Below are 25962 nucleotides of genomic sequence, written 5' to 3'. Positions count from 1 at the left end.
TGATTCATTGAAGATATCTTCCGCATCTCGAAAAAGATAGAAACTAACACTGTTGCGAATTTCGTTGATGATGATCGATCTGAGGAAATGATAATTCGCTATGCAAATGCTATCAAAATACACACGTTTCACCTAAAGCTTCGCCAAAACACCGCTTCCGTTCAGATATGCCACATGACCCCTCGAGATTTCAGCAATCGTTCGGGTTCTATTGACAAATTAGTTAGCTATGTTCGATGTTCACCAGTTGACGGCTCGGGACTAACCCTGCAAGAGCCATGGCAACCTTGAGCTCGTACTGGAGGATCTTAAGCGCCAGCTCAACGCCCTCCTGCCCATTGTACTATCATGCTGATCAGCTATTTTATCCGTGAATAATCTTGAACAGTCGTGTCTTGACGTACCGCCAGACCCCAAATGGGGATTCTTCCCACAAAGCAATGTGACGCGCCGAGGGCAAGCGCCTTGAAGATGTCAGTACCACGGCGTATACCGCCATCAACAGCGATAGGAATCTTTCCCGCCGCTACAGGTGCGCAGATGCGCAAAGCATCTAACGTGGCAGGCACGCCATCTAGCTGCCTGCCACCGTGGTTCGAGATGATGACACCGTCGAGGCCGTGTCTGATCGCGAGAGCTACGTCGTCGGGAGTGTAAACTATTAGACAAGTCAACCAGTCAGTTCGATGTCATCACAAGAGGCGAGGAGTATAATCAACTTACCACCCTTCAGCCATAGCTGGAGCTTAGTGTGCTTCTTGAGCCAGGGAATGGCCGAGTCCCAGTCAAGCGAAGGGTCTGCAATTTTGGTTGTCAGTAATGAATTCAAAAACATGCATCTGCTTTATGGCGTACCAAAGTCATGTCGGTTTGAAGACTCGCCATCCTTCTCGTTGCCGCTCAATTCGCTCTTTCCATCGGACAAGAGGTTAGGCCACTCAATGCCGTCGGGTAGACAGAAGTTGTTTCGGTACTCATTCAATCGGCGGCCTAGCAGCGGGGTATCGACAGACAGGAAGATTGCCTTGTATCCAGATGCTATCAAGTTTCTTAGCATTTTGGCTTCATGCTTCTAGGAGATATGATTTGCCTACCTTCAGCCCTCTTCAAAATTTGCAAAGTGGTCTCTCGGTCTCTGAGTACACACAGCTGCATGATATATGGGTTTCCAGCGCCTTCGGCTGCCACGTTCTCCATCGACTCGGTGGCATAGGAAGAAAGGGCCATGCAAACATTCATCTTTGCTGCAGCACGCGACGTGCCGAGTTCGCCATCTGGGTGTGCCATTTTGTGCATCGCAGCCGGGCTAAAGCCCAAGGGAAATGAAACCTAGCGGGAATGTGTAAGCAGTTGTGAGATTCCGACCATGCGATCTACATACCTTGGCCCCAAAGATCGAGGTAGACATGTCGATATTGTCGACATTGACGAGAATACGCGGCATGATCTTGTATCGGTTGTATGCCTCCTCGTTATCCTTCAGTCTGTATAATGTCGAGTGTTAGTAATTTCTCGGATACTCTGGAGCTAACTTCAGGCGACTGACGTTACGAGATCCATTGCGCCCTCGTTGTAGTAATCTCTGTACATCTTGGGGAGCTTCTTGCTGCCCAACTCCATCAGATCACGGATGGTATGGACATCGGGGTCCCAAGTTGCGCCGCGGTTTGCCATTTTGGGAAATTAGTGAGACTAAGATTATCTTGGTCGGGTGTGCTTTGAGGATCGATTGCACCAGCTCGACATGGGATTATCTTGAGAGGAGATGGAGAGGGATACTGGATGTGAGAGTAGTTGCTACAATGGAGAGCTGGCAAGCTTATGTGAAATAATATATCGGAATTGGTTCCGTCAGTCATGAGAGTTCTTGACTTTCCTGCCTCGGCAAGCTGCTCCGCCACCCGAAATCGGGATAGCAACAGCACGCAGAAGATGCTTCCGTTCGACCTTTGGACCCTTCTGCACCTGAAGCAATCGCCTTCAAGCTCCCATTTTAGGCAAGAAGCTCAAAATCACCGATCTAGACCAAATGCTTATCGTCATGGTTGGGGTGAATTCGGGGTAGCTCGGGGATGGTTGCCATTTTTGCTTCACACCATCACTCACACCTAATCTGACTTTCCAGATACGTGCACCCAGCAACCATCTGACGTCTGATTCGTGTTCTCTTCGAATGAACTTGTCTTGCCCCCGCGTGATACGCTCTCGAGGTGGTCCATCGAATCAGGGGCATGTCTCCGGCTGCAGGTGCTGAGGTGCATTGGATCTCCTACAGTACAGGGGTACCGAGCTGATTGGTCCACTTGCGATATGCGCAGTCGGTACGCATAGCTCTCCAGGACTTTCGAGCATGAATATCAAGGCTACTTTCGGCGAGACCTTACCATCAATATCACGGAAGCGTATCCGATGGTTAGAGCAATATTTTTGAGTATGTCAAATCGTGTAAGTATGGATGGTAGGTAATTGCGAAACCATGCGCGTGAAACATCCCACTTGCCTAGATCAACCAGCGGCCTCTACGATATCTCTGATGAGCTGCTTCAAATTAATCTACAACTGACTCTCTTTTTCTTTGAGCTTCGCCAACCACTTCATGCACCACTTCATTCCGAGATATTAACTTGCACTGTATGGTCACCAAGCCTGTCTTCCGTCTTGTCCAAATATGCGTTCCTTCAAGGCTTCATCGGCCGTTCGCGTAGCCTCAACCAAGCCAAGTAGCTTCATCGCGCTATCTTCCCCAGTTTCGCCGTACCAGAGAGCTCTTTCCACAACATCATCTGCACAGTTGTCCTGGCCTACGTCTCACACCAAGATCATCAACCCTTCAGCAACACAAAACTTCATCGACAACACCTTCAGGCCGTCCTCAGCAAGCAACTGGATCGATGTCCACGACCCAGCCACAAACAATGTCGTGACACGCGTACCGGAGAGCACGGACGAGGAGCTCAAAGCCGCAGTCGAGAGCGCCCAGCGCGCATTTCCAACATGGAGAGCTACGAGCATTCTGAAGCGCCAGCAAATTATGTTCAACTTTGTAAACTTGATTCGAAGAGATTGGGATCGTCTTGCCGCATCCATCACGCTTGAACAGGGCAAGACTTTTGCCGATGCACGAGGCGACGTTCTACGCGGTCTGCAAGTTGCCGAGACCGCGTGCGGAATCACGACACAAATCACTGGTGATGTTCTAGAGGTAGCTAAAGACATGGAGACACGAAGCTACCGCGAGCCTCTAGGTGTTGTTGCCGCTATATGTCCTTTCAGTAAGTTACTCCAACTCTAATCCTTGAGCTACAATGTGTATCCACGGATCACTTCTGGCACTTGTTTCATCGCTAACAGATCCGCTCTTCGACAGACTTCCCTGCCATGATCCCTCTTTGGTCAATTCCAATTGCTACGATTACTGGCAATACGCTGGTCCTCAAACCATCCGAACGAGACCCCGGTGCAGCTATGATTCTGGCAGAATTGGCTAAGGAAGCTGGATTCCCCGACGGTGTTATCAACATCATTCATGGCACGCACCGCGCAGTCAACTTCATTCTTGACGAGCCGGCAATCAAGGCCATTAGCTTTGTTGGTGGAAATAAGGCCGGCGAATACATCTACACTCGTGGATCAGCCAACGGAAAGAGAGTGCAGGCCAACCTCGGTGCAAAGAACCATGCTGTTGTTCTATCCGATAGCAATAAGCAACTAACTATCAATGCAATCTCCGGTGCTGCATTCGGCGCAGCGGGTCAGCGTTGTATGGCGCTCTCTGCTCTGGTTCTCACTGGCCGCGAGACACACTCTTGGATTGACGACCTTGTCGAGAATGCAAAACAGCTCAAGGTTGACGGCGGTTTCGAAGACGGCGCTGACCTAGGCCCGGTAATTAGCCCTCAAAGTCTTGTCAGGATAGAAGCTCTCATCGAGAGCGCAGAGCAAGAAGGTGCCAAAATTGTATTGGATGGCCGCGGCTATCGCCCCAGCAAGTATCCTAATGGCAACTTCCTAGGTCCCACCATCATTAGTGGTGTGAAGCCTCACATGAAGTGCTACAAGGAGGAGATTTTCGGGCCGGTCTTGGTTTGTCTGGAGGCGGAGACCTTGGCCGAAGCCACTCAGCTTGTCAATGACAATCCCTACGGCAATGGCGTTGCTCTTTTCACCAACTCCGGAGCTGCTGCTTCTTGGTTTCAGAAGAACATAGAGGCTGGGCAGCTTGGCATCAATGTTCCGATCCCAGTGCCGCTGCCTATGTTCAGCTTCACAGGAAACAAGGCAAGCATCGCGGGCGGTGGCGTCAACACTTTCTACGGCAAAGCAGGCTTGAACTTCTATTTGCAGACCAAAACGGTCACCAGTCTTTGGAAATTGGAAGATGAGGAGGCGAGTAAGGCAAGCGTGGTGATGCCGACCCAAAATTAGACGTAAAAGAATTACGGTAGACTCGATGAATATACAAATATACTAGTGGAACACGCTCGCTCCTATGTCCCAGTCAAAAGCTGATTATTTCAATTTCCTGGAAACTTTGCACTGGTTGACCTGGCAAGCTACCTTATTTACATATGCCCCGGCTTCAGCGCCTGAGACGTATTTAAACAGTGCTAACTAAGCGTCGCAAGCTTGCTAATCAGATACAGCAGTGCTGTAATCGTACGCGGTGTAGCCTTACTGTTCCCTTTGCTTATGATCGTAAGTGCATTCCCGATCTCGCAGCAGAACAGAATGTTGGCCACTCTCAACTTAGCTTCCTGGATCAAGCCGTGTATCAGTCCAACTGACTATGCTGGGGCTGATTGGCTTCGCTTTCAATCCGCGTCTGTGCCTTGATCACTTTTACAGTTGGCCCTTCCGGTCAGGGATGAGATTGGCATGCCAAATAACCCAGGGCTCCTGCTGATGTGATCGCCATCAAGGATGAAGCCTGCATTCTTTAGCAACATGGTTCACGCTGTCTCGACGCCACGCGGACATGCTTTCCATTTCACTCCCACTGCCTATATGTCAGTATTCTGCGAGTCTCGCCTTTAACAGAGTCTTGGTGAAGGCAAATACGACGAGAACCAGCACCAAAATAGGCATATACGCTGCGTATCGCACATCTCAGCCGACTTCAGGGATGTGTCCGGGGAAGCCGATAGTTACGCGGGGAAGTTCTCCTTGCCAGAAGCTTGGCGGATTAGGTAGTCTCAAAGTTTTAGGAAAGTAATAACGACAACACCAGCAACAAAAAGCTCCTAGCCTCCCTTATCAGGCTTAATGCAAGCTAACTCCAGCGGATCATGAGTTACGCCAGGTTTAAGCACGATGAAGCTGATAGCCCTCGGGAAAAAATACAGATAATCCTCGGGAAACGTTCCAGACCAAGATTGAAACCCGCGCCCTTGGTATGGTATTGAGCTAAGTCGGAAACGGATGCGCAAACCAACCATAATTTTGCTGCTGGGTACCTCGTGATGAAATGGTTGGCAGCGTTGCAAAAGTCTACTCAACTCTACGTTACTTCCATCTCCCTCTTCATCTTAACTCAAGTATTTAAGTGGCATCCCCTTTGGTCTCCCTGATTTGTATCAACTTGGTTCAGGAACAAGAATTTACTACAACAACGTAGGGCTTTGACCTCCGTAATCTATCTGCCTTGCATCGTTCTTACAGGAGACTGTATCCTGCTTCAGTCCTGGAACTTCATTTAAATAACTCAAACGTCTGTACAACTGACATCTACAAAACCGCAATGTCTAATTCTTTATCTAACGACACCGAAAAGATGAAGTCCCCAGCCATCGCCGACACCGATGTCGAGCTCCGTCCTATGGAGTCTATACGCGGAGGCGTGTTAGGTCCCGAGGGACAACAACACGGCTCCACCCAACGTGGCCTCAAGTCTCGACATGCACAGATGATCGCCTTGGGTGGCACAATCGGAACTGGTCTCTTCGTTGGCGTCGGCCAGGGCCTGAATATGGGCGGGCCTCTGTTCCTTCTAATCTCCTACATCAGTATCACTCTCCTTCTCTACGGAGTGGCAACGGCCACCGGCGAAATGAGTGCCTATCTTCCAGTTCCCGGCTCTTCAATCGCCTTCTACGGCCAACGATTCTTCTCGCGCAGTCTTGGGTTCACGCTGGGCTGGGTATACTGGTACATCTTCTCCATCACAGTTCCGGCCGAAATCACTGCAACCTACATTGTTCTCAATTACTGGTCGCCGCCTCTACACATTGCGTTCTGGCTGACACTCATCGGCGCCGTCATGATTGCCCTCAATTGCTTCCCTGTCAAATTCTATGGGGAAGCCGAGTTCTGGTTCGCCAGCATGAAAGTCTTTGGTATTATTGGGCTGCTCATCCTCTCCGTTGTACTCTTCTTTGGCGGCGGGCCCTCGCACCAACCCCTTTGGTTTTCGAACTGGTCCAATCCAGGGCCGGTCAAAGAATACATCGTGACGGGAGACTCTGGGCGTCTTGTAGCATTTGTCTCGACCATCACCTTCTCCGTGTTTGCCTTTGCCTTTGCGCCAGAACTTCTTGTCGTCACCGGTGGAGAGATGGAAAGCCCTCGCCGCAATATTCCCACCGCGACCCGTCGATACTTCTATCGCCTCATCACATTCTACATTCTTGGTGCTCTGGCTGTGGGAATCATTGTCAGCAGCAACAATCCCAACCTCCTCAGTGGTGGCAAAGGTGCTGGCGCTTCTCCTTGGGCTATTGGCATTAGGGAGGCAGGCATTAAGGGCCTCGACAGCGTAGTGAACGTCGTGATTGTCCTGAGTGCTTGGTCTGCAGGTAACTCCTATCTGGTATGTGTTCCTCTTCCTGCTCCTGTAGTTTTTTGAATATCTTCTGATCCGTGTGAACTTTGATAGTACCTTGCTAGCCGCGCGCTCTACTCGATGGCCCTCGCAGGCAACGCGCCAAAGATCTTCACGCGCTGTACGAAGTCAGGTGTCCCATACTACGCCACAGCAGCCAGTGCCTCGTTCTCATTGTTGGCGTATCTCAATGTTGCTTCGACTGGTGCAACTGTATTCAATTGGTTCGTCAACTTGATCAATACGGGTGCTTATCAAAGTTGGATCTGTTGCTGCATAATCTACTTTAGATATCGCAAGGCATCAGATGCGCAGGGTATCACAGATATTCCCTTTCGTTCCCGTTTTCAACCCTACTCAAGTTTTTTCAGCTTGTTTGGCTTCAGTTTACTGCTTTTCGTCAACGGTTTCAAGGTATTTCTCGCGGGACAGTGGAACACCTCTTCCTTTCTTACGTCGTACATCGGGGTAGTCATCTTCTTGCTGCTTTTCTTCGGGCACAAGTTCACTGTGGGACGGCAAGACCCCTGGGTACTTAATCCGATGGACGTTGACCTGAAGTCTGGCTTAGACGAGATTTTCGCTGCACAAAAGCCTGCAGTGATAAGAACCAAGTGGTATCAAAAGTGGAGGGTTTTGTTTGAGTAAACCTACATGTTATGATAGGTACCATGTCCTACGGTCTATCACTGTCTCACCTGATTTTACATTTTAGTCGCCAATTGAGAAGCTGGGAATCGAAGTCTCTTCGTACACTTTTCCCCCCTGCATCAAACAACAGCCATCTGGCGAAAGTGTCATCACTACTACTGATGCTGTGGAACTTCTCGTACAGAATGCCCACTCGACGTTTTGATTAGTACATATCAATGAAGGCGAGCAGTCTGGTATCGCGTAATTACAAGTGGTTCTGAAAAGTAATGACCGTCTCTGTTTGTTTAGCAAGGCACAAACGGATGTTCTAATGGCTACCCTATCGACATCCGTTCAAGTGAGGTGTGGCTTTAAAGCCCAACAGAATACGCATCCTCTTCACATCGGAGATATTATAACTCGACGGCATTCACAATATTCAGGAGCACAATTCTCCATTCTTAGAACAAGTGACACTCGTTGAAGTATAGGTGATAAAATTTCCATCCAGAGTGATCGGGTTGAGATGAACGCAGTTCCAATGGCCGCCTCGGCATTGTCTCTGACCGTTGGCGTTGCTGAACTTGCTGCAGGCGCTATTGACTTGGGATGGGCAGGTAGCGCGGGGATTCTGTTTGATGACAGACATTAGCGACAGAACTGAGATCGATTGTGTAGATTCAAAGAGGAACTAGCAGATCGTGCGGCTGGGAGAGGCGTACATGAGCAGCAGCTGGCTCTGGAATGGGGCTCGCCATCGTGCTGGCAGAAAGGGAGAGAAGGGAAAGGAAGGCGGTGGTGGTTCTCATTTTAGAGAAGTGACTGTAAGTTTTGTTGAAGCGACGTGGAACGTGTGTCCATCTCTATGGAAGTTCGAACCTTGTGATCTATTTTATAAACGAGGTTCTTAACCGCAGCCTATCTAGGCTATCTTCTCCCAGGTCCGTACCCTAGAGACGCTATCATGCCCTCTTATTTTATAGCTCCTGTCTCCTTGTCGCCATCTGAAGCAGGTTCAGTGTGGTTCTCGTTCGAAATTCCGAATTACATCCACCAATCAGTCCTGGCATCGGGACTTGGATTCCGAAAAAGGGTGGGTTCCGCGGGCTCCATCGCCGGTGTCCTATACTTCCTTTAGGATAGTCGAAGCAGTTTGATCCCTTATTCATGAAAAAGCCAGTTTCAAAGTGTCGAAGACTTTCGCAAAGTCTTCAGTGACCACGTCCTCGCAAGGTGTGAGCCAAGTCTCGAAGGCGCCAATGCGCTCGCCTGCCTTGTAGGTAAACTTTACCAGCTTCGCGACGTAGATCAGGATCTCTCAATGAGGTTGATTTCTGGCTAGCGCTCCTGTTGCGGTATTGTTTGTAGGCATTCAGGGACAAAGGGGCACCTGCACCAGGCGCTCCACCCTAACGCCTGAGAATTGCAGCACGATTTGCCCAGTCAAAGACTGGGGGATATCCCCTTCGACACTCCGGCATGTACTCTGTGATGTTATCACGGAGATTCATGTACTCGGCCAGGGGTTCTCGACTGACATCCGCACGCGGGTTCTGATGGGTGAAGGAGGGTGGTCTCTCATGAACAAGAACCGCAGCCGTTAAGACAGGTGTGAGCAAGCGGTTGCCTACCATGATTGAAGTTTTGTTGCTGAAGGGAATCTTTTGGGCCTTTGGAAGTAAGGAATTGGAGAACAAAAGCGACGAATGCTTAGAGGTGATTTGTCGAAGGCAGGTGACAACGTTCACTTAAATAAGGAGATATAACATGGCGATGCCTATACGCTCGATATAAAATGGTTATTCCTATGTCCATCTGGTCTAGCCGTATCATCTTGCAGTCTCGAGTCTCTCGACTTGCGTCATCAGGTCACCAAATACACTCAGGCAGGGCTTTCCTGTCGTTGCTGGGATTACAGCACGTCTCCCCTCATTACGAACTGCATCAAGTATCGCGGGACGAATATAGAGCGGGCTTTTTGAAAGATGAGCTGAGCTTCATTTGTCTTCCACACGAGGTACAGAAACTGCTCACATAGATTTGATTCTATCCAGGCTTGACTGTGGAGTTTGTCTCTATGCCCCTTAAGGCTAGAGGCTGTGGTCGATACTATCCACACCTTCAGGGAGGGCGTCAGAGCCGTCTTCTTTTGTCTTCGGGCGGCCGGAGCGAGCTCCGTCTTCGACATGAGCAATTAGCACCGGTTGACCTGGTCCCCATCCTCGGGCCAAAGCTTTGTTGTGGATCGCGTTGAAAGTCCGCCGGGGCATACCATACTTCTCGCAAATCTCTTTTGTTGTCATTCCGCCCTAGTCCCACAGTGTCAGAACACCGACTCGAATACCATTATCCCACTGTTTGTCCTTGGTTGATGGCATCGTCAGAGCTCTTGCCGACGGTGGCTGGGAGTTGTAAGTATTATACCCAAGCTAGGCCCAACGAGAGAAAGGGAATTTGGAGTGAGAAATTATGTCAGAACTCCTGATTGGCAGATTTTTACTGGCCAATGCACGGTCTTCTGACAGTGTAATTCCCCGTTGTCTCCGGAGCACAAGAGAGGCAAACGGTAGCAAGGCCCTTTTGAGTGGGTGCAAAGCTCAGGCCACTGCCGATTCCGAACCCGCCTGTTTAAAGCTGCTGCCTACCACAACCGGGTCCGAAGACCAAGACGGACCCCGCCAAGCAGGGCTGCAACTGCATTAGAAAGAATACCCTGGGCCTTGCGGATCGGAAGCGTAGCACTGCATCCATGATGGTCTATCCGGGAAACCGATGAATACGCGACTTTCCTATCGACAAAGATGGCTTCTCTTTGAGATCAGCCGTTCGCTGAACTCTGTCCCCCAGCATTTCTCTGCCGACCATGACGTCGCCCAGTCAGACGTCGATAGCTAGAGTGTATGACATGCAACAAGTAGCGATCTCATTGTCCATCGACGCAAACTAATTTCTTCCTCAATTAATGTATGAGTAATACTTCAATTTCCAGCTTTTCCCCCGATCCAAGGCTTCGTTTTGAGAATGGGATCTGGAGCCTCCAGAGAAGAACAGCAACGCGAGACAAATCTGACGCCTAACTCGACATGTAACAACCAGCTTGGGCCTTGAAAACATACATGAATGTGTCTTCTAGCCTTTTCAAGACACACGCTCTTCGACTGCATGGAACGGTATCATTACGAAACGGTCAGGTTGTCACTATCATCGAAAGCACTCTTACAACACCGGCCCCCTGAAGCACCTACGTCCAACTTCGAATATCTGTCCTGCACACTAAAACCCTGCAATGAGCTTGAGATGCAGCAGAAGAGGCCGAATATAAGCCTTTTTGGCCCGTTTTCTGGATGCGAAATGATACTAGACATAAGGTGTCTCGCGTTCTTTCACTATCGTAATGGGGCTCATTGAACGTTACATGTAGATTTGTCGTCCGAGTCTAGTTTTTGTTTCTATCAAATTAAGCGAATATCCAAAATGGAGATCATCACATTACTCAAGTTTCCCTAGAAACTCTTGCAGCAATCGAATAGTTCCCTCTCCATCCTCATGCATGACCCAATGTCCTGTCTCGAGCACATTGAAATCATATCCCGCCTTTGCCCACGGCCTCGTCATCTGATCCTGCAATGGGGTAACCGTCATTTCGTCTCGTCCACAGCCAATTAGTAACACAGGGACTTCGATCTCCTTATTCATGTTCCTTTCATCTTCGAAAGACAAGTTGTTACGTAGCGCCTTGTACCAGTTTGTCGGACCTGTCCATCCGCCTTTCTTGAACGAAGTAACCTTCATCAGGAAGTATTCATTTTTCTGAACATCTCTGTCGGTAAAAGAATGTGTTGGCGCAATCCTTGCAGAGGAGACCCAGTCTCTAGCCTTCCCAGGCGGCCCGAGATTCGCAGCCATGACTTCAGGTGAAGCATGCATGAGAGATATCACAGACTCGACATTTCGATCCATCAGGGCAACCCCTTCGTCATCCGTAAATAAATTCCAATATCGAAATCTCTCTTCGCCAGTCATTTCTTTTGTCATTCGGTTGATCATCTCGACATCAAACTTCTCTCCTGGTACAGAGTATCCGACGTCTAAGAATACTATACCCCTGAACTGGGAAGGATAAAAGTGGTACAGTCTGCTGAGAAACCATGAGCCCAGATCGTGGCCTACGCCTACCACAGTGTCGAGGTTCTCTGCGTCCAGTATGGTTTTGATGTGTGTACTCATTTTGCGCCATGTGTATTCTTGCGGGTCATGTGGTTTGGAAGATCCACCGTAGCCAAGAAGATCCGGCGCGAGGACACCGTAGCCCAGGGAGGCGAAGTGCTCTAGTTGTTGGCGGAAGTCGGTTGCAGTGGAGGGGAACCCGTGTAAGAAGAGGAGATTTGGTAAAGTAGAATTCGAAGCTTTGGCAACGTAGTATTCGTATGTTATGGAAGACGATATTTGAAGACGTCTAGAGGTAAGCGTCGTCATTTTGAGGTCTGTGACTATTCTGGACGATAAAGTTTCAGAATATCGTGCAAAGTTCTTCTCGAACAACTATATGACTTGATTACAAGAATTTAGAGTTACTTTGCGGTATATATTAGAAAAGCAGAAAGTGTCATGTGGAAGACAACGAAATCGGCGGGCTTCTTTATAATTGTGGATAAGCCCGAAAGTCGACGAAATGTGTCCGAGGTCACGCTTTGACTAACACGATCTAAAATGTCGATCTCCCGCCATCGTGAACATCCCGCCGCTTAGATCCCTTGTATGTCTCAGAACCACAATAATACTCTGATATCACTTAATTGACGATTCCATTGGTAGAGAGATGAGTATATGTCTCCATTGCAACTTGCATTGTATTTTGGATCTTAACCTTGATCAGAGCCGAAGTGAAGCGGACGGGTTTTACCTCAAATTTTCAACCTAGTTTGTGTTGCCAATGGCTTTGCGCGGATCATCAACGGGTTCTTGATCCAGAGCGCAAATGCCTTTTGGTTCTTCCAGTCCCGGCTCTCCTCACATAGCTCGAGGTCGTATGAGAAGAGCAAGGTAGCCAAAATGAGTCTCATCTCGTGCATCGCCATGTTTTGGCCCAGGCAGTTACGCGGCCCGAAACCGAATGGTTGGTGAGCCTCCAGCGCATCTCCGGCGTAGGTGGGGTCCGTCTTGAGCCATCTCTCTGGCGTAAAAGTTTCGGCGTTCTTAAAGTTGTTCTCGGATTTGTACGTCGACCAGTGGTGGACAGACACGCGCGTGTCGGCAGGCACCCATTTACCAAGAATCTGTTGTCCACCTGGGAGCACCACTCTGGGACTTCCGATCGGCACGGGGGGATAAACGCGCAGCGCCTCCTTCAGGCAGGCATTCATGTACTTCAGCTCCTGAAGACGTTCGAATGTGAGTTCATCCAGCTTTGTGAAGTTGCCTCGAATTTCTTCGAGAAGGGCGTTCATTTTGTCGGGGTAGGTGAGCAGATTGTAAAGACAACCGCTAAGAAGTGTAGCTAGCGCACTCAGTCAGCCTCACATCAACACCGAATGCTATGGCACTTGCTTACCCGTCGTTTCCGATCCAGCGAGCATGAAGATTTCCGAGTTTGAATGCATCTCCTCAAGAGAAAGACCTTTGCCTTCCTTGGCCGCCAAGACCAAGTTCCAGACATCAGGCTGGTCAGAGCCATCTTGCAGTCGTTGGTTGACACGATCCTCTGAGTGCTTGCAGTGGGTGACACGCTGCTCCACGACAGACTTTGGTTCGAAGCGGTTGAATATGGCAGTCAGGATGGGGTAGTAGTTGATGATGGAAACGATGGGCAACATCTTGAGCGACTCAAAAATTGACCTGACCCAGGGGCTGTACTCGTTCTTCGCCAGCAGGCCAAGGGGCTGGCCAAAGCAAAGTTCGGCCATGACGTCGAATGTTGCAAAGTTGAGCAATTGAGTCATTTCCACAGCCTTTTGCCCTTCTTCGCCAACTTCGCCACACTTGTACATGAGAAGGTCCACGTACTTTCGGAACAGCGGCTCTTGTTGTCTCAGCGCACGTTCCGAGAAGGCAGGCGAGAAGAGGCGACGGACTCGAGCATGGTCTTCGGTGTTCGCCGTAAGCATACTCGGGACGCCTGCAACCCATCAGTCTCTGGTGCCAGCTCATGTGCTAAAGTTGAAGCTGGGAAATCAAATTGTCGGGATATCGCGTACCATTCACAGGCTGAACTGAGAACTCTTGGGCCTTTTCGGTCACCTTAGGTCCATGGATGTCATTCCAGGCCTCTCCGGCCGTGTAACTCAGATCCGTGGGGCCGAAACGAACGACAGGGCCATAAGCTTCATGTAGGCTCTTCATCCATTCTATATCTTCACCTCTCAACGCGACAAGCCAGTATGGAATACGAGTAATGGCGCAGATCTTGGGGCCGGGCACATCGGCCAGCGGATGGAGAGTGACGTTGTAGATGGCGCTACCGATGAGATAGAGGGCTAACAGCGCCACGAAGGCAAGAATAGTGCCCAACATTATGACAAAGTACGATCGATGACTCGCCGTCTAATACACGAGTTGTCTGTCCAAACAAGAAGCGAAGAGTGTGAACATGAGAGGAGGGGAGCTCCCAAACGTCAACAGTGGAAATTCGCACATCTTCGGAAAATGGATGAAATATCTCGAGCTCCTGAGTGGTCAATTGATAAGACCCCTGGATCTTCCAACCCCAGTGCAACATTCTTCAGCAGGAAGCTCCGCATGGAGTGACTTGTTGGTGCAACTGCTAACTTAGACCAATTGGCGGCTTTTTCAGACCGGGATTATTATCCGTGATGTGGCCAAGCCCGCCGTATTGGTAAAGAATCAGGTGTCAAACTTATTGGGTGGCCTGGCCAGCACGCTAGGTATGGACATCCTGGATCCACTGCCAATAGCAATCTTGGGTATTGCGTTAACGGCTGCACAGATGGGTACCTGGGGCTGAATAAGTATTCATAGACTGTCCACGCAGGAAGCGTGTGTGTTATTATTGTGTTAGCGTTACACGGTTTGTACTCTCGGCATCAGAGTTGTGCAGAGTAGGTACGCCCAAAGGATTGAGCTTCGTGCCCAACGAACCAACGTGATAATGAAGTTCCAAGAGAAGATCAACCCGGGTGAACTTGGCATGGCACCAGCCTCTAGGGTTTCGCCATTATCCTAGAGCACAAAAACACCATCCAGATTCTGGCCGAAGTCGCATTGCGGTCGAGTCAGTGACTTGTACGTGGTGCTGGGTGGTATTTCGTAGACAGGGTCCTGGACGTTTTACGAAAACTGCAGCCTATGGCACAGCTAGATTCATTTAATCCAACGTGCCGTCCTGGTGATCATCGTTATTTGACTGGCTGGATAACGTCGGTTGGTGGAGTTCGCTACCGTTCCCCTGCCTCCGGATCCCCTCCCCCGGGTCCTATCAAAGCGCCAATGAACCCCCAGTTCTAGGCCCGGGACGAAAAGAGATTGCTCCAACCCGCGGCACAAGCGTCCGCAGCGGCCACCACGTCAAAACTGGTAACGAGACGGTTGATCGCGGGCAGGGGCGACTTCGTGCTGCACCACAAAAACTGGTTGGGTTGCATCAATCCTCTTAACGACTGAACTCAGCTACTGCAGCTAGAGCTGTTAGCGAAACCTACATACCTTGACCGAAGAGGAGGCATCGATGAGCCGATGGTCTCGCTTGTGTGCTGCCTTGAAAAGTTGCCATGAAGAAGCCATGGCAGAAAGGGGTTTCGTCGCCATGGGTGTCGCGAGGCCTCGGACGAAAACTGACAGTTCGCCCCACGAGACAGGGCTCATCTCGACCAAAGTGTGGCTTTCGCTGACTCGTCGAAACCCAAGGCCCAGGTCGACATGTTGAAAATGGATATTTTGCCTTGGTATTTACATATTAAAGTCTCAACGAGCTCTTATTGCCGTTCCGTTTGTGGGGTTGGTCACGAAAATCTGCCTCCTCTGGGACGTCCAAGGAGCCAAATCCTCCACCTAACCATGGGAAGAAGACATGGGAATGAGACCAGACGTTGACCAGGGGTGCACGTTACGTCGGAGCTCCCCCACAGCATCCAGCTGTCAGTCAAATCCAGGAACCGCGGCCTGTAGTAAAATGCCTCCCTTCCCATGTGGCAGGCAGTATGTTTCCGGCATCCCACTTCGCTTTTGAATTCCTCCGATGTCTCCAGTCTAGAGTCTAGATCAAAGTTCGTCTCGAGGCTCGCTTTCTTCCCCTCTTTGGCATCTCGGGTCCGCGACGAAGAAAAGGCATAGCACGACATCTTTGTGAAGCGGAGGCCATAGGGTTGACCGACCTACGCCCAAGATGGCGGCTTCTATGACGGGGGAGCAGATACAAGCCTTTGCCTACCAACTTGATCCCCTTGCACCCAAGGGCCTGGCACCTGCCGTCGAGTTTGTCGCCATCATTTTGGGCATTATCAGCGTCATCGTCGTGTCACTCCGAATCTACGTTCGTGCCGGTTTATCAGGTGCCTCATCACGACTCTGGGGCGTTGAAGATTATTTGGCAGTAATAGGAACTGTAGGTGTTTTCAGCTTAGACACTCTCCTTGCGCTCCTCGACCATTCGTATAATTTTACTGTACCAAATCACTCTGAAAACTCGCTAACTAACAGCGCAACAGCTTCCTTTTATACCAGCAGTCGTTTTCGCAGTGCTTGCATCACGCTATGGCGTAGGATTCCACGATGCCGACCTCCCATCACAACTATACTTGATTCGCGCCTCCGAGTATCAGACCTACTGGGAAGTACTATACTTTATCTCGTCAACCATTATCAAGTGCGCCATTGGGTTCACTTGTATACGTCTGGATCGACGGAAGCGAGTGGTCATCTGTATGATCCTCAACATGTCTGTAATGGTGGTTGTAGCCATCCTAGCCTTGATCTTTGTCTTTGCAAACTGCACCCCGCTTGCAGCAACATGGAACCCGGCATTGTAAGTATTTCATTGAGCTATTGTTGATGTTGCGGTTGAACATCAACTTTTTGTTGGAAATCGGATCGCCCCTTTTCGTTCGTCTACTGACCTCGTTTAACAGGGGATCATGCCAAAAGAAGATCAGCTTGCAGACTGTCAGCTACATCGTCTCTGCGATTCAGATGTTGACGGACTGGACCTGTGCCATTGTTCCCTTTTTTATTGTGGCCGGCCTGCAAATGTCTCGTCGTAAGAAGGTTTCAGTCATAGCTATTCTCGGCCTCGGAATCTTCGCCAGTATCGCGACCTGCATCCGCATGCCCTACCTCAAGTACTATGACACTGCAAAATACCCCACGGAGATCGCCTGTAAGTCATCCTCTACAATACACTTCCCCTTCTTAGGACATAAACTCACGTGGCATGCCAACCCTATAGATCACCTTGGAGTCATCAGCATTACTTCCAACCTCGAGTGCAGTTTGGGAATCATTGGATCGTCGCTTCCTCCCCTGCGAAAACTATTCAAGTTTTACTATGGCTCCTCTCACGACGGGAATTACAAAATCACAGGCGAGGTAAGCTACGCCCTGACCCTACATCATGTCGTAGATGGCGACTAACCCGATCTCTCTTGTAGAGCGGAGACGCTCTTGGAAGTGCTGGCCCAGGCATCAAGCTTGGCTCGCTCAGCGGCAACGACAGAACATACCATGCATCAGCCAAACGGGGCACCTCGCGTGCGGGTGTCAGAGAGCACGAGACCGACGACGATGACTCTTCAAGTCGGAAAGGGATCATACGGAAGACCGATATCCATGTCAGCACATCGACATTCCATGTATAGCGTAATGAAACATCAACCACTCACAGATATCGATATCTGCGAGAAGGTTAATAGCAATGTAATTTTAAGCATAAAAAAAAGAATACATAAATGTATTCGAGCCTCTAAGCGTTTGAACACTTCGCCAAGCCTCTGCGTCTACCGATTTGGGGGGACTGCCAAGGAGACTAGCTCCGCTAGATATCTCGTCTACTGCTTAAAGTCAACTTTCAAGTTTTGTTGGAGGGTGCGTATTTTGAGGAAAATCACTGCAAGGGCTGGAATGGATACAAGACCTTGTTTATCGAGTTCTCATGATAATGACATATCGGGTCGGGTGACATGCCATGATATCTGACCTTGATGGTGATTAAAAGCCTTAACAGCGCGCCAGGGATGAATGAGTCGCTGCTCCACTAGAAGAACTCACCTTTTGCTACAGCCTTTAATCTCTTAGTTAAACCTCTTCGATTTCCTGTCACCTTTGAGGCCTAGTGATGTTAGCAATTGGCTAGGGGCCGTTAGGTCCGTGATGCCTACGCCACACTCAACAGCATGCAGCATACGGCTGTGCCTCTCTGCATACGTAGGTTATGAAGATATATCAGGGAACCCCGAGCCCTGGAGGATGTCGGGGAGAATTGGAGGTGGTGAGCTCATGTACCCTATCCGTGCTAAACAACGAACGGCGGTCTAGAACGCATGACATAGTACCACGTTTCCATGATTGAGACGAGGCAAAGGCAAGACTGACATACGATACCGCCAAGGAGACACAGCTAACATCTGGCAAGGCGGCACATGATAATTGTAACATGGGAAGGCTGCAGCAGCATCCCTGCTCTTTAAAAGACAGAGTGCCTAAGGAAACCTGGTGTATGAGGGAATCACTCGGTACCTCCCAGGATACACATAGATTCTACGCCCTCCTTAACGGGTTATCTGCTGTAAGGGAAGTGCGAACCATAAGCCTAAACTCCGACTTAGCTTAAAGAGGAGCAGAAATCGGTGACTAGAGATGAAGCAGAGTAACGTAGCAAGGCCGAGCCCAGAGGAGACGAAGACAAGGTGCTCAAGACACAGCAAGGCAACGGTCACCGTATCCACATCAAACAGAGCTCGATTCTCATTTCAAGAATGAGCATGACATGTCAGCCTGCGACGTGAAATACGTCAATATCTCACAACCAAGCATGATTCGTGTGTTCTGGGTACTCGGCCTTCATGCCCAGGACCAGTCTGCAGGATAGAAAGCACTACGCGATCATAACAGCCAGAAGCCGCCTTGAAGGATAGTTCCCAAGGCCAACTCTCATCATATTGAGAATCCAGAATGCAACTGCTTAATTCAATAAGCGTGAATCAACAACTTCTTCATACTCAAAAACACCCTCGTGCGCCTTCAAGCCGTTTACCGTCGACGCGTGCAATCTAGAAGTTTAGAAATCTACGCTGAGAGAAGTCACTTACTTGCGTTGTCAACCCGGGGACTTAGTAAGAGTCAACGCCGCAGTGATGATACTAGAGTGTCTTCTAGAACAATACAAGCATCAAAAAAATACTTATAGTACTCAGAGAATTGCTTTACATCAGTCACTCCAGAAGCATGAGTGTCGTTGTCCTGGAACTCTGTATTCCCCGTCACTGCAAACTGTTGGACCCCATCATTATGTAATCGACGCCATAACCCCAGAGGCGCAGGGGTAGGTACCACCAAGCTCCGATCTAACGACCGACGAGAGCAAAAGCGACCATCGATTTCGTCACTACTTCCGTCCCGGGCGCAAGCGAACGTAAGGTACGAAGCGAGAGAGACCCAGATCCCGAAGTCACACTCACTTCCCTCCACTCGCCCTACGACATCATATCCCGCGCTCCTCCCAAACAACCTAAAGCTCGCCCAGCTTCCCCCACCACTAGTGTCTACTGTCTCTTTCAATTGAACTTTGTAGTCAACTCGTCACGGAGTACCAAGTCCCTCGAAAACGCCCGGGCTCGAGCCCGGCATGCTCCTCCCCCGACTTCTGCAACCCGCAGCGGCCCATTCCCTCCGCCGCGCCGGCGCAATTTGGACGAGGACGACAACGAAGACGAGAGCTGCTCCTGCTGTCGAACCAGGACAGACTTGCCTCCGAGCTCGGTTTCCGTGTCGTACGTTTACGACATCGCGTGCGCTTCGAAATGACGTCGCTTCCACGAACCACTACGAGACCTTGAAGGTCGCCCACGATGCCTCGCCTTCCGATATCAAGAAGTGCGTACCATTTGAAGACCTACCTATCCATTCCCAATTGGTCGTGTAGTCTGCAATATCTTGGTCGCAGTCAAGCGGCACATTACTATAGCAGCATGCTCCCTGTCCCATCCACATCCTCTGTCCAAAGCCCCTCATGTGCCAGCTTGCCTAAACCCAGTTCCCCCTCTCGAAGAATCGTAACAGCTAACCCAACCTCCCCTCCCCAGATCCTTCTACGCCCTCTCCAAGGCCCACCACCCAGACCACAACCGCGATGACCCAAACGCATCCCGCAAATTCCACGCGATAGCAGAAGCCTACTCCGTCCTAGGCACCCCCGCCAAACGCGCAGCCTACGACCGCTCCCTCCCCTCCTCCTCCCACAACAGCCACCACGGCGCCCACAGACGCGGCTCCTACCACAGTAGCTCGGGTCCCGCGGGAGGCCGCCCCGCATCAGGCCTCTCCCGGCGGCGCACAACCTTCCGCGGCCCGCCTCCGAGCTTTTATAGGTCCGGCGGCTGGGGCGAGCATTCGGCGAAGCGGAGGGAGGCCCACGAGGATACCACCGGCACAGGCGCGGAGAAGGAACAGCCTGGGATGGGTCCCGGGTCGGATCCGTACGGGCACACGAGGTCGGCCGCGCCGCGGCACTTTGATTCGCATACGCATACAAAGACACAGCAAAAGCAGGATTCGCGGCGGTCGCATAGGATCATGGGCACGCAGGTCCCGGTTGGACCGCAGGAGACTTCTGTGGGAGCGTTTTTGGTGGTCAGCGGGATCTTGTTCTTTTCCTTTTTCATACCCTTTGTTGCTACTGGCGGATTGAGCCGGAAGAAGAAAGATGCCAAATCATAGACCAAGCGATAGAGCTTGCGCAGTAACCTGTGGACATCTAGCAGGATAGATATAAATCACACAACCAAAGGCCAAGCGTTCGGATCACCACGAAGCGCTCGCATGCAAAGACAACACGATTTCCCGGTCGACCAAACTCAATTACTCCCCGAACTAATCTACACTAGACAGGAGCCTCCAAATGAAACCAGAAGAGCATTGGGTCCGCTACCCGGCCGGAGAAAGGAGCTGAAAGAATTTTCCTCGTCAAGAATACATGTAGTGAACAAAGGCTTAGCCCTCGAAGGTGAAGCTGGCACCAAGCTTGTGGGTAGCCTGGTCAAGCTTCTGGGTATCAAAGGAGGCACCGAGGCCAAGGGTAACACCCTCGCGGAGGAGGACGTTGTAGCCGAGAGCGGCGACACCGTTGTTGTTGACCTTGAACTGTACGCGGAGATTGGTAAGTAAGGATATTAGACAAAAGGGTTGCAAACGGGACAATATTACGCACCTTGGCGAAGGAGACGGGGTCGATGCGGTACTTGCTGGCGACCTCAAGACCAACGTTGTTGCCGGCCTTGGAGTTCCACGTAGCCTTGGCACCGGCCTCAACCTGGGAGTTGACCTTGTGGTAGTAGGAGGCAGCGAAGACGCTGAGGTTGTCGCTGGCGGTGATGGCAGCAGAGTAGGTGGGGGCCTGGAAGCCGACAGCGGCGGCGTAGCCGGTGACGGAGGCCTTGTTCACATCGTAGCCGGCAGAGGCACCAGCGAGGAAGCCCTCGTGGCCGACGACAGCGTCGATGTTGGCGGTGGGACCCTTGAGGAGGTCGAAGAAAGCGCGGCTGTGGAAGTTGCTCTGCTTGAAGGTAAGGTTGAACTTGGCGCCCTTCTTGGCGGCGGCCTTCTCGCCGGCGGAGGGCAGGAAGGAGAAGACACCCTCAGCCTTCAGGCCCTTGGCGAGGCTGTCGGCGAGCTCGACCTTGGTGTCAAGGGCGGCGGCGGTGTTCCATGTCTGGGTGAGGGTCAGGCCTGCGCGATGGTAGAACATTAGCAAATGTGCAAATCCCGGCGATACGTTGGCTGCGAATGAGACAGGACTGCCGTAAGGCCGTCCGTATATTCGACCCAAGCTGAGATTCAAGCGCTTTAAACGATGGGTGGTGGTTGCTGTACCGGTAGCCTTGTCGGAGTATTTGCCCTCGATCTGGATTGGAGGAAAGAAATGTTCAGCAAAGGTTCATCTCTATTTGTTTATGCGACGCTTGATGCATCGTCAAGCGGTGAATGTAGGGCGGGACTTACAGCGCCAGCGGTGCTCTTCTCATGGGAGGTCTTGCCGGTGACCTTGAAAGCAACGTTGTTGGGGGTGTTGCTCTTGAGCTCGAAGGTGGTGGCAGAGAGGTGGTAGAAGTCCTTGTTGAGGAGCTATTGAAGGCCAATGTCAGCTGAGTAGTTTCTTTCATCGTAGATGACCTCGGCTGGGGAAGGAGCCTAGAGCTCGATTTTCCACGTCCGCGATTACCCGAAAAAGGTAGAGAGGGAGAAAAGGAAAGCGCATACGTCGTTGGCCGACTTGGCAATGTCTCCGAAGTTAGGAACAGACATGATTGCTGATTTTTGACGGGGAAGAAGACTTTGGGAAGAAAATTGAGTAGACAATGGGAAAGCGGTTGACGAGATGCGACGGGCAAAAAGAGGCGGGTTGCAGGTGTCCTTTCAGGAGATGGTCTGCTGGGGCGGAAGCTGTTCGAGAAAATGTTTTGGTTGCATCAATTGGTTGACGGGGATTCCCGGCGCAATTCGGTCCGGAGGAGCTTTGCTGTGACGGAGTCGCACTAGGACGCTTTTGGCTGCACGTGGGGGATCTGTTATTGGTTTGTTGGGATTGTTGTCGGCTGGCCAGCTCAGACGGGACTCTGGAGAACAGGGGATCGTAATAAGGTAGAGTAAAGCACTGGGAGAGTGGATGTCGAATGCCAGTAGTGTGGGCTACCTAAGGCTCAGGTGCCCAATGCGATTTTCGATTTTGTTCTTTGATTGTTGTACTCGTTTGCGTGTGTTTGAGTGAATCTGTAGATAGTGAAATCGAGAGCAAGTGGAAGATTGAATTCGGGACAGAAAGTAAGATAGGTAGCGAGAACCGGCAGGCGTGAGATTCTTACAGTAAGCCTAAGAGAAGAGGCAGGCACAGAATTATTTCCCATAGTTCCTGCCTCTTCCCGCTGCTTTGTCCATGTTCGCACTATCGCTCATTCCTCTTCATATGCCTGTCTTTGTGGTGCAACTCCAATTACTCCATCGTGTCACCTCGCCTTTTGACTGCCGACTCTGTTGTCCATCATCTTCACTGTTCATATTGGGGGCTAGCCGAGTCACTGTGGATGCTCGTTTGGCCAGTTACCGGCACTACGCTAACATTCCCGGGCATTCACACTCAATCATTGTTGCACACAAAGTGGACTCTTGGATGGAAGAAGTCAATGGAAGTTGGGGAAGGGTCTGGGATGTTGCTTTCTCTCGTAAGCTCCAGGAACCAACACGACAGGCCAAGACCTGATTACCTATGGAGAGGAGAACAGAGAAGGAAATGGCCAGAAACGCCTTCATCAGACTTTTCGTCCTAGTCACGATCTGTACAAAAACTCATAAAGGCGCAATGGCAGATAGTAATCGCAACTTTCATACCTATTTTTTGAGACTCTAAACTTGTTGAGGGTCTACATAATCCAACAAACCAGGACGCCTTTCCCTTTACCCGCCCGCATTGACGTAAAGTGCTAGGATACAGGTTGTCTTTCCTCCAAATTACCACTTTATGCGGCGTTCTCGTACTTCTGCTCGTGGACGGCAATAGCTCTGTCATGCAACGGGTCAGCAAACCGACTTGGCCAATTCATTTTCACTGGGGAACTGGGGAGAGGGGGGGGGCCTCTTCTGACTCACCTGCCACTGGGGTCCGTCTGCTTGGACCATGTGGGGGTCCAACGCATGACAGTCGAGGCGCAATGCGGCGGGAAGTGCTCGTCGAACATGAGGCGGTACCAGTATCTGTCAAATCGTGTGTCAGCGGCGCCTGATCTTTCGCAACAACAGAAGAGGGATAAATATTGGACAATGCTTACGCTTCCTTGGTGTCCGGAATGTCGCTGCCCCACTCCGGCTTGGGGTTCTTCATCATCTCGTCGGTAACGTGGAGCTCGGCGGTGTCCTTGAGACCGTCGATCCATCCGTATCCGACACCGTCGGAGAACTGCTCCTTTTGTCTCCACAGAATGTTGTCCGGGAGGTACGGCTCGGCGCCGGGCTCGTCGGAGGTGTCGAAAGCCTTACGGAGGATGTACTTCTCCATCTTCTCCTTGGTAATCATCTTCTCTGAGGGGTCGATGTTCATGCAGGCCTCGAGGAACTACGGGAAAATGAAAAAGTCAGCAAAGCCAAGATAGCATTCGGTTTGCACTCTACTCACCTCCTTGTCCAAGAAGGGCACACGCGCCTCAAGACCCCAAGCGGAGGTGGACTTGTTAGCGCGCAGGCAGTCGGCAAGGTGCAGGTTCTTAACACGGCGAACAGTCTCCTCGTGGAACGCCTTCTTGTCGGGAGCGGCGTGGAAGTAAAGGTAACCACCAAAGATCTCATCACTTCCCTCACCACTGAGAACCATCTTGATGCCCATGGCCTTGATCTTACGGGAAAGGAGGTACATCGGCGTGGAGGCACGGATAGTCGTGACATCGTAGGTCTCGAGGTGGTAGATAACGTCGGACAGAGCGTTGAGACCGTCCTCAATAGTGAAGGTCATGACATGGTGCTTAGTGCCGAGGAACTTGGCGACCTCGAGGGCAGCCTTGTTGTCGGGCGATCCGGGCAGACCGATAGAGAAAGAGTTGAGCTGAGGAAGATATGTGACCGTCGACAGCTTGTTGTCGTCGTCGATACCAACCATGCCATCGCCGGTGTCGGGGTTCTCCGTCATGGGGAGCGCGCCACCGTTGGCCTCAAGGGCCGCCTTCTTCAACCGCAAAGTTTCTCTTTGGGCAATGGCAGCCACCAAACTGGAATCCAGACCACCGGACAACAGGACACCGTACGGTACCTCAGCCATGAGTCTCTTTCTGACCGACTTCTCGAGCTTCTCGCGGATCAATTTGAGGTCGAGGGGGGTCTCGGGGATCTTTGCCGCGTCCCACCAGGTAGGCTCGAAGTATCTTGTGGTCTTGCCGGTGGCAGAGTCGTAGATGTGACCAGGCGGGAAGGCCTCAACCTTGTCGCAGACGCTGTGCAGACACTTCAACTCGGAGGCAAAGTACACCGCATCAGGCTCTTTTGAGGACCAGCCGTAGTAGAGGGTGGTGATGCCGATGGGGTCGCGGGCGGCGATTGTGCGGTCCTGCTTCTTATCGTACAAAACAAAGGAGAACATGCCGTCGAGGTGCTTCGGGGCATCGAGGCCATACTCCATGTACTGTGATACGTTAGATATCCATGTCTGCCATTGTAGGTATCAGGTCGCGGGGTGATATTGACTCACCAGAGGAATGACGACCTCGCAATCGGAACCGGTCTTGAAGTGGTATTTGTGCTTAAGAGACTTGCGGATCAAACGATGGTTGTAGATTTCACCGTTGACGGCGAGGACGATGCTCTCATCCTCGTTGGTAAGGGGCTGGGCGCCGGACTCTGTGAGGGTGGTTAGCCGGGGAAGTTGTGGCCAGGTATTGAGGGTAGACTTACCGACGCCGACGATGCTAAGACGCTCATGACACAGAACTGCAATTGGCGGTCAATTGATGGGATATCAATATTCGTGATCAAGGTCAACCTACTCGTCTTGTTGGAAATGACGCTTCCGCCTATGCGAGGGGGTTTTGTCAGTTGTCTGCCTGGTTGGGATTGAAGTAGCGCATCGCGGTGACTCAGAACTCACTCCAATCGGGGCCACGGTGACGAATACTGCGAACTGGGAGTCAATTGATGCGTCTTGAAGATGAACGGTTGCGGACTTACGCCTTTGCCAGCTTCAAAGCCGTAGGCTTGAACTTTTGGACGTCGGGGTGACTGCGCGCGCACACAATCAGTCGCATTCTCCAGAGGCATCATGGCGGGGTTAATTTTTTTTGGGAGGGGAGCTCGCGCTGCCCCTCCATCCGCGCCGAAGTAGGGACGATCTCGCAGTTGGGCTTACCGGTGACAAGCGAAAATGCCACACATGATTGCAGTCTCTCGAAGCTACGGCAGTGTGTTTGTGTATGTGTATGAGATGAACTTTGCAACTCAAAAAAAGGTAGAAGAGGCGAAAGACGTGTCCCGGGAGAATAAATACGGAGCAAGAGGTGGGAGCAGCCGGGTGAAGGGGTGGGAGTGAAGGAATTATGACTCTTCTTGCGCTTCACCCAGTTTTTTTTATTTTATCGTTATTTGTTTATGACCTTAGTTACCCTTTCCATTTGCCGCAACGGCCCCAGAGAGTACCTACTTGGAAGCATTGGACCGCGCTTCTGATACAATGACATCCCCCCCAGCACCTGGCTCATCCGACAAAAAGCCCAGCCCTGACACCCGGTACTTTACCAACCTTGGGTTGTCGGAGGCCGTAGCCGGTGCATCGATAAGGGTCGGGAACGTCAGGACCGTCTACAACTCTGTGCCAAAGT

General features: G+C 51.0%; 10 protein-coding genes across 10 annotated transcripts; 5 read left to right on the top strand and 5 right to left on the bottom strand.

Moving 5' to 3' along the window:
- Positions 1-132: 132 nt before the first annotated feature.
- On the bottom strand, positions 133-1674 carry BDZ83DRAFT_755035 (FMN-dependent dehydrogenase; the record flags this gene model as incomplete). Its single annotated transcript, XM_060514559.1, has 8 exons — positions 133-208; positions 267-343; positions 405-658; positions 724-798; positions 856-1038; positions 1095-1329; positions 1382-1484; positions 1547-1674. 8 exons carry the CDS (start codon positions 1672-1674, stop codon positions 133-135), a joined length of 1131 nt encoding a protein of 376 aa, XP_060361700.1.
- Positions 1675-2668: 994 nt separating this feature from the next.
- BDZ83DRAFT_785491 (Aldehyde/histidinol dehydrogenase) lies at positions 2669-4425 on the top strand (the record flags this gene model as incomplete). The annotated part of the gene is made up of 3 exons (XM_060515631.1): positions 2669-2720; positions 2748-3272; positions 3368-4425. The coding sequence occupies 3 exons, from the start codon at positions 2669-2671 to the stop codon at positions 4423-4425; spliced, it is 1635 nt and encodes a 544-aa protein (XP_060361699.1).
- A 1390-nt stretch (positions 4426-5815) lies between these two features.
- BDZ83DRAFT_584777 (putative proline-specific permease) lies at positions 5816-7465 on the top strand (the record flags this gene model as incomplete). The annotated part of the gene is made up of 2 exons (XM_060505794.1): positions 5816-6805; positions 6872-7465. The coding sequence occupies 2 exons, from the start codon at positions 5816-5818 to the stop codon at positions 7463-7465; spliced, it is 1584 nt and encodes a 527-aa protein (XP_060361698.1).
- Positions 7466-8172: 707 nt separating this feature from the next.
- Positions 8173-9227, top strand: BDZ83DRAFT_733202 (uncharacterized protein; the record flags this gene model as incomplete). Its single annotated transcript, XM_060512912.1, has 4 exons — positions 8173-8274; positions 8434-8543; positions 8627-8730; positions 9048-9227. 4 exons carry the CDS (start codon positions 8173-8175, stop codon positions 9200-9202), a joined length of 471 nt encoding a protein of 156 aa, XP_060361697.1. The 3' UTR covers positions 9203-9227.
- Positions 9228-10939: 1712 nt separating this feature from the next.
- BDZ83DRAFT_654592 (Alpha/Beta hydrolase protein) lies at positions 10940-11926 on the bottom strand (the record flags this gene model as incomplete). The annotated part of the gene is made up of 1 exon (XM_060510729.1): positions 10940-11926. The coding sequence occupies one exon, from the start codon at positions 11924-11926 to the stop codon at positions 10940-10942; it is 987 nt and encodes a 328-aa protein (XP_060361696.1).
- A 214-nt stretch (positions 11927-12140) lies between these two features.
- Positions 12141-14138, bottom strand: BDZ83DRAFT_785486 (cytochrome P450). The gene is made up of 3 exons (XM_060515630.1): positions 13645-14138; positions 13002-13565; positions 12141-12947 (listed from the first exon to the last, which is right to left on the bottom strand). Exons 1-3 carry the CDS (start codon positions 13958-13960, stop codon positions 12355-12357), a joined length of 1473 nt encoding a protein of 490 aa, XP_060361695.1. The 5' UTR covers positions 13961-14138; the 3' UTR covers positions 12141-12354.
- A 1487-nt stretch (positions 14139-15625) lies between these two features.
- Positions 15626-17256, top strand: BDZ83DRAFT_733199 (uncharacterized protein; the record flags this gene model as incomplete). The annotated part of the gene is made up of 5 exons (XM_060512911.1): positions 15626-16007; positions 16111-16427; positions 16531-16778; positions 16848-16987; positions 17050-17256. Exons 1-5 carry the CDS (start codon positions 15789-15791, stop codon positions 17254-17256), a joined length of 1131 nt encoding a protein of 376 aa, XP_060361694.1. The 5' UTR covers positions 15626-15788.
- A 1985-nt stretch (positions 17257-19241) lies between these two features.
- Positions 19242-20332, top strand: BDZ83DRAFT_584774 (uncharacterized protein; the record flags this gene model as incomplete). Its single annotated transcript, XM_060505793.1, has 2 exons — positions 19242-19489; positions 19699-20332. The coding sequence occupies 2 exons, from the start codon at positions 19242-19244 to the stop codon at positions 20330-20332; spliced, it is 882 nt and encodes a 293-aa protein (XP_060361693.1).
- Positions 20182-22234, bottom strand: BDZ83DRAFT_456369 (mitochondrial outer membrane protein porin). The gene is made up of 5 exons (XM_060503200.1): positions 21872-22234; positions 21614-21736; positions 21485-21515; positions 20823-21340; positions 20182-20755 (listed from the first exon to the last, which is right to left on the bottom strand). Exons 1-5 carry the CDS (start codon positions 21914-21916, stop codon positions 20606-20608), a joined length of 867 nt encoding a protein of 288 aa, XP_060361692.1. The 5' UTR covers positions 21917-22234; the 3' UTR covers positions 20182-20605.
- An 890-nt stretch (positions 22235-23124) lies between these two features.
- On the bottom strand, positions 23125-25392 carry BDZ83DRAFT_755027 (asparagine synthetase; the record flags this gene model as incomplete). The annotated part of the gene is made up of 9 exons (XM_060514558.1): positions 23125-23167; positions 23255-23359; positions 23434-23717; positions 23778-24773; positions 24840-24988; positions 25043-25078; positions 25135-25161; positions 25236-25261; positions 25316-25392. 9 exons carry the CDS (start codon positions 25390-25392, stop codon positions 23125-23127), a joined length of 1743 nt encoding a protein of 580 aa, XP_060361691.1.
- Between the last annotated feature and the right edge of the window lie 570 nt (positions 25393-25962).

Source organism: Colletotrichum acutatum (genome assembly GCF_030867785.1).
Source record: "Colletotrichum acutatum strain CBS 112980 chromosome Unknown BDZ83scaffold_92, whole genome shotgun sequence".
Classification (NCBI taxonomy): domain Eukaryota; kingdom Fungi; phylum Ascomycota; class Sordariomycetes; order Glomerellales; family Glomerellaceae; genus Colletotrichum; species Colletotrichum acutatum.
This window is presented reverse-complemented; position numbering and strand designations above follow the sequence as displayed.

Bases quoted from the DNA above. Each gene is read 5' to 3' on its own strand.
- BDZ83DRAFT_456369 (XM_060503200.1), bottom strand. From the start codon at position 21,916: ATGTCTGTTCCTAACTTCGGAGACATTGCCAAGTCGGCCAACGAC. The intron at 21,516-21,613 runs GTAAGTCCCGCC...CCTCCAATCCAG, and splicing joins AGAAGAGCACCGCTGGCGCT to ATCGAGGGCAAATACTCCGA. The intron at 21,341-21,484 runs GTACAGCAACCA...ACCATCGCGCAG, and splicing joins ATACTCCGACAAGGCTACCG to GCCTGACCCTCACCCAGACA.
- BDZ83DRAFT_785486 (XM_060515630.1), bottom strand. From the start codon at position 13,960: ATGTTGGGCACTATTCTTGCCTTCGTGGCGCTGTTAGCCCTCTATCTC. The intron at 13,566-13,644 runs GTACGCGATATC...GATGGGTTGCAG, and splicing joins CTCAGTTCAGCCTGTGAATG to GCGTCCCGAGTATGCTTACG. The intron at 12,948-13,001 runs GTAAGCAAGTGC...TGAGTGCGCTAG, and splicing joins CGCTGGATCGGAAACGACGG to CTACACTTCTTAGCGGTTGT.